We start from the raw sequence: 6,297 nt of genomic DNA, 5'->3' as shown, positions 1-6,297 counted from the left end.
CAGGTGTGGGTAGCGGATACCCCGCATCCCACTCCCCCACCCCCCCCCCCCTCACCCCCAGCTAGGCTGCAACCTCAACAGTCACTCCGGGGGCAGAACGCCAGAGAGGGAGGGGCCTTCCGGCCTGGAGAAGTCATTAGCAACCTGCCAGAACCGGGTTAACAAAGGCAGGACTACGACTCCCAGCATGCTCCGGCCCAGTGGGGTGACGGCGGGCGGTGGCTGCGCTGCACCCGTCTGGTGCGCACAGGACCTGGGTCTGCACCGGAGCCTGTCATTCCGGAGGGGTCTGTGGGGGTGCGAGCGGGCATGCACCCGGGCCCCCAGCGCACTGGCGGCGCAGGGCTCGCGATTCCCGCCCCACGGCCCCGCCCCTTGCCCCACCCCAGCCGGGCGGCTTAGCTGGGGCCGCAGCGCGGCGGCAACATCACTCTCGCTGCCGCTGCTCCGCCCCATCGCCTTCTGTTTTTCTCTCTCATTCTCCGGTGGCGACGGCGGGGAAGGAGGAGGCAGAGGCAGCAGCAGCCGCGCTGGCTGCAATGAATGATCCCCCAGCTGGGGGAGAGGACTCCAGGTGAGCCTCTGCCCTCGGGAGGGCCGGGACCCCCGGTCGCCCAGGACCTGCAGCCCCCCGCCATGGATGCCTAGAGGAGGAGGAGGACAAGGAGAAGACAGCTCTGCCGCCCACCCCCATCCCATTTTCCTCTTCCTTTATCTCATTGTTGCCGTAGCTGTTTACGGCAGCGCTCCCGCTGCCCCAGCATGGGGTGGGCTCCGGGTACTGCCATTCGGTGGGCGCTGCTCCCGCGGCTGCCCGGCGATTCTGCCTAATTCTCCCTCCGCAGCCGGTGCAGCGAGGACCGGAGAGCGGTGGAGGCCCGGACTGCAGCAGCGACGGGGCCACCTCCCAGCATCACCACCCTAGGAGGCTACAGGCGGATTGAAGAACGGTGCCTGGGGGCTGGGCCGGCCCCGCCGATCCGGACCTAGGGAGGACAGCAGGACCGCCTAGGCTGCGGAGAGGGGTGCGGGGGTCAGGAAGGACAGAGCAGCAAGATGGCCAGTAAAACCAAGGCCAGTGAGGCCCTGAAGGTGGTGGCCCGGTGCCGCCCCCTCAGCCGGAAGGAGGAGGCTTCTGGTCACGAGCAGATCCTGACCATGGACGTGAAACTGGGCCAGGTGACACTGCGGAACCCCCGCGCTGCCCTGGGGGAACTGCCCAAGACCTTCACCTTTGATGCCGTGTATGATGCCAGCTCCAAGCAGGCAGACTTGTATGATGAAACCGTGAGGCCCCTGATAGACTCGGTGCTTCAAGGTTTCAATGGCACCGTGTTTGCCTATGGACAGACCGGCACGGGCAAGACCTACACCATGCAGGGGACCTGGGTGGAGCCCGAGCAGCGCGGGGTCATCCCCAATGCCTTTGAGCATATCTTCACCCACATCTCGCGCTCCCAGAACCAGCAGTACTTGGTCCGGGCCTCCTACCTGGAGATCTACCAGGAGGAGATTCGGGACCTGCTCTCCAAGGAGCCTGGCAAGAGGCTAGAGCTGAAGGAGAACCCTGAGACAGGCGTCTACATCAAGGACCTGTCCTCCTTCGTCACCAAGAATGTCAAGGAGATCGAGCACGTGATGAACCTGGGGAACCAGACCCGGGCGGTGGGTAGTACACACATGAATGAGGTCAGCTCCCGCTCCCATGCCATCTTTGTCATCACCGTGGAGTGCAGTGAGCGTGGCTTGGATGGCCAGGACCACATCCGTGTGGGCAAGCTCAACCTCGTGGACCTGGCTGGAAGTGAGAGGCAGAACAAGGCAGGCCCCAACGCAGCTGGAGGGACGGCCACGCAGCCCACGGGTGGTGGCGGTGGTGGAGGTGGTGGTGGTAGTGGAGAGAGGCCTAAGGAAGCCTCCAAGATCAACCTCTCGCTGTCAGCCCTGGGCAACGTGATCGCTGCTCTGGCGGGCAACAGGAGCACCCATATCCCCTACCGGGACTCCAAGCTGACCCGGCTGCTCCAGGACTCTCTGGGGGGGAATGCCAAGACCATCATGGTGGCCACCCTGGGGCCAGCCTCTCACAGCTACGATGAGAGCCTCTCCACCCTGCGCTTTGCCAACCGGGCCAAGAACATCAAGAACAAGCCCCGGGTGAACGAGGACCCCAAGGACACGCTGCTGCGGGAATTCCAGGAGGAGATCGCCCGCCTGAAGGCCCAGCTGGAGAAGAAGGGGATGCTGGGAAAGCGGCTCCGGAGGAAGAGCAGCCGCAGGAAGAAGGCCGTGTCAGCCCCGGCTGGGTACCCTGAGGGGCCGGTGATGGAGGCCTGGGTGGCCGAAGAGGAGGATGACAACAACAACTACCGCCCGCCCCAGCCCACCCTGGAGTCAGCCTTGGACAAGAACATGGAGAATTACCTGCAGCAGCAGGAGCAGCTGGAGGAGGAGAAGGCGGCCATCCAGGATGACCGCAGCCTGGTGAGCGAGGAGAAGCGGAAGCTGCTGGAGGAGAAGGAGAAGATGCTGGAAGACCTGCGGCGGGAGCAGCAGGCCACAGAGCTGCTCGCAGCCAAGTACAAGGTAAGAGCCCCCGAGGGAGCAGGGGCTCTCCAGAGGTCCCCGGAGGGATCTGGGCTGGCAGACTTTTCTTTGAGGGTCTGTGACCTGGCTGGAAGCAAAGCGTCCTGCCCTCCTGCCAAGAGCTCCCCTGGAGAAGGCAGGCAGATTTCTGCGACTCTGGACTGCCAGGCAGAGCCTCCCTGGAGCACCTAGGAGGACACACACACACACACACACACACACACACACACACACAGAGCAAAGCAGCAGGCAGTCCCTCAAGCCAGTGAGCTTGGGCTGGTCTGACCTGCTGCCTGTCCGTCTCTGCCGGTGGCCCCCAGTACGGTCAGGTCCAGGGACAGCCAGGCAGACACTCAGCCTCGTTTGGGTGTGGGTTCTCGCTCTTGCCTGGCTGCCTCTCTTGGGACGTCCTCCCTTTGCAGCACCATCAAACCTCACACCATTTTAATATCTGACGTTTGGACACTTCACAGTTAACAAAATGCCCCACATACATGATCTCATTTGATTCTTACGGTAGCTATCCGGGGTCCTGGTTCTTAAACCCCCGTTTTACAGGTGAGGGACCAAGGCTCAGAAAAGTGACATGACTGAGGTTCCATCCTACAAAGTGGCAGAGCTGAGCTGGAACCAGTGGCTCTTGGGCGCTTTCAGTTCTTGGATGGCGAGGCAGGATTATCCATGGGTCCTGCTCCCTGTGAAAGTGGTCCGGTGGTCCCCTGGGCCCATTGCGTAGAATCTTAGGAAGGAGATCACGCAGAAGGTTGGAAAGAGCACCGGGTTCTACGCTGGAGACCTGGCGTCTTGGCCTAGCTCTGCTACAGCTCATTGAGTGACCTTGTGTACGTTGCTTCTTCCCTTCCTCAAGCCTCAGTTTCCCTTTTCGTAAAATAAAGGGTTGGCCTGGGTGATCTCTGAGGTTCTTCTGATCTGAGAAACAAACCAACTGGCCCCCACACCCAGGCCTCATCCTAGTAAGATCCAATTCCCCATTGCCCTGAGAGATATCAGGGCCTCGGCGTCCTTCCTGAGCTGCTCCCTTCCCTGGGGAAGCCTCCAGGCCCCGTTGGAACTAAGCTGCAGAGGCCCCCTGCCTGGCCAACCACAGACCTGTTAAGTTTCAATGCTGCAGATGCCATGACTCAATGTTCTAGGCATTTCCAGGTCACTGGAGTCCTTAACACTGAGGGTTGGAGGAAGAACGCAAGGAACTGTGAGCTGATGACTTGCTGGGGAGAGCAAAACATTACCAGTTCTTAGTCCTTCTCAGGAGTGTGGGCTGGGGTGCAGGGAAGCCCTGCCTGGGAGGGAGAGTGGCAACGGCTGGAAGAGGGACAGATGAGCTACAGGCCGTTGTCTGTGTTATGGCAATGTGCTGCTACACCAGGGGCTCTGGCCTTGCTTATTTAATATTTAATTCACCTCCAGGAGCTCAGCAAGGGTTATGCTGAGCCGCTTCCTCAAAGGGATTGGTACATTTGGGGTCCTCCTGGGAGAAGCAGGATGTTAAAGGCAGGACAGTTAGACTCAGCTCTCCCAGGAGGAAGGAAATCCAGGCAGTCTAGTGCTTCCCACCAGGAAATCTTACATGGGCAATCTGTCATCAGTTTCATTATCAAGAGCCCCACCACTACCCCTTACTCCCTTTCCCCACCCACCCTTAAAACTGGGGGGCAACGGAGGCTAAGAGAGTGCACTTCAGCCCTGAGGAAATGGGTAGAAGGGATGAAGCGAAGGATCCAATGGGATCTCCCATTGTTGGCCACTCCCTGGCTCCCTCAGTAAGGTTCTTGGATCTAAGGCAATGTGGGGCACGGATAATGGGGCTGTCAAGAGATCAGGGCGGCCAGCGCCAGAATTCTTGTACCAGAGGCATAGCCCACAGAATCCCCCATCTTACAGCTGCCAGGGGTCTTGGAAAACTGAGGCCCAGACTTGCCCAGGGCCACACAGGTGAGTTAAGGAGAGCCAGACTCTTTATACTCGGTCCGGCTTCTTCCCATGACACCAGAGTCCTGATGTTGTTACCTGTGCTACTTGATAATCAGAGTAATTCATTTTTATGTAACTCTTTTATGTTTTAATCTCACGGAATCCTCCCAGCAACCTCAAGAGATGAGTATTACTATCTCCATTTGACAGTGATGCAAACCAAGGCTGGCGACTGTCTCCATGACCTGGGCTAATAGGCAGGCGGAGCCACGACTGGAACCCAGGTCTTCTGATGGCCCCAGACCTGTGCTCTTTCCAGGTCTTCATGGATTCCTCCACATTTGCTCTCTGTGTGACTCGGGGCAGAGGCCTTTGCCCCTCTAGGCCTCAGGTTTCCATTGGCCTGATGAGGGGAAGTCTGACACAGCTCCCTGGGGACTGGGTGAAATGGTCATTATGTGCCAGGCTTTCAGATATAAGTGAAGGGGGAGGGGTGCCTGGGAAATTCCAGGAGGGGAATGATTCCACATCCTGTGACTTCTTGTCACACCCAGCCCTGGACAAACAGCAGCCAGCAAGCCCTGAAAGGAGCCTAGATAGAGGACCCCGACCTCCCTATAGTCCTTAAGGCACTGGTGGTTCAGTGTCGGATGTTTCTAGGATAGAGGAAACAATGTGAGGGCTCTTGAGGGATCCACTGGGTAATGAGGGGAGGAGCATGTGAGAGATAATCCCAGGCCTGCCCATTTCACAGGGTTGTGCTGAAGATCAAATGAGATCATTAGTGTGAGGGCATTTGAAATATGTTGAAAGCACTACATCAGTGCAGGGCGTTAGCAGCCACTGGGTGGCTTCTGTCCGCCAGGCAGGGGTCCGGTGATCTCTAGGACTGACATCTTTGTCGTTGGCTTAACGCTTTCCTTCCCCTGCCATCCTGGCTGCCTTGCCATAACCCTGCAGCCCTGGGAACAGCCAGGCGAGAAAGATCCGGGAGCCCTCCGAAGGCGGGAGCTCCGGTCCCTCCTGGAAATTAGCTGAGCTTCTGCTCCCCATCTGCAACACACTCCGGCTCCCACTTTCTGAGTTTCGACAACTCCCCTTGTCGCCTCCCTCGTTCCCTTCTTCCAGTTCGCACCACCCCTGGGGGCAGCTGAGCGGTAGCTGATGCGACCCAGTGCCCTCATTCACTCTCTCTGACTCATCTTACAGTCTGTCTCGCCTGTTTTCCCTGCCCACCACCTCTAGGCTCCCCGTTCCCTTTGTTCTCCCCTCACTGTGTACAAACACCATGCCTGTCTCCTTGGAGTCTCCTTTCATATTTACCTCGGGCCTCAGGGGATGGGAGGGTGTGCAAATGTCTGAGGGTTTGTGATTGTCATCAGTGCCCTGTTTATCAGTAGTCATTAGCCATCCATACTTACCTCGTGTCTCCGGGAGGGGGGGCTTGATAGCATACTAGACCTGAGAGGTAGGGAGAGTTGGTAAAGTCACAGGCAGACCCACAGCTGAGGTTTTGCCTCTGCACAATGGCAACTCCAGTGTTTGTGCCCAATGCACGTATTGCAGTGAAGACTGGGATGCCTGTAGCTTGATCGGGAGAAGGCCCACTTTAATTGTGCAAGGAACATTTTTAATGACTGTTTTAACTTTGAACTTAATTTTTTGAGGGCTCGGGCTAGATGATTTCTAAAGCTTTGATTCTAGATCTTTAGAGGGAAAGAAGAGTATGTAGGGGAGGCAAGGGCTGCAGATGAGACAATATGCAGGCTGGAACTGACA

The 6,297-nt window shown here is 58.1% G+C and overlaps 1 protein-coding gene across 3 annotated transcripts in view; it reads left to right on the top strand.

The window, feature by feature from the left end:
• The first annotated feature begins 456 nt into the window (after window positions 1-456).
• Window positions 457-6,297, top strand: part of KIF3C (kinesin family member 3C) — a 33,077-nt gene continuing 27,236 nt past the window's right edge. For 2 of the 3 annotated variants that reach the window (XM_061168791.1, XM_061168789.1), the window contains exon 1: window positions 457-2,586. In XM_061168791.1, the coding sequence (XP_061024774.1) occupies window positions 1,057-2,586 (1,530 nt within the window). In that variant the 5' untranslated portion in view covers window positions 457-1,056. The remainder of the gene's footprint in view (window positions 2,587-6,297) is intronic. The other variant, XM_061168790.1, reaches the window with a different exon arrangement.

Source organism: Eubalaena glacialis, chromosome 14 (assembly GCF_028564815.1).
Source record: "Eubalaena glacialis isolate mEubGla1 chromosome 14, mEubGla1.1.hap2.+ XY, whole genome shotgun sequence".
Lineage (NCBI taxonomy): Eukaryota > Metazoa > Chordata > Mammalia > Artiodactyla > Balaenidae > Eubalaena > Eubalaena glacialis.
Note: the sequence above shows the minus strand (reverse complement) of the source record. Positions and strands in the feature narration are given on the sequence as shown.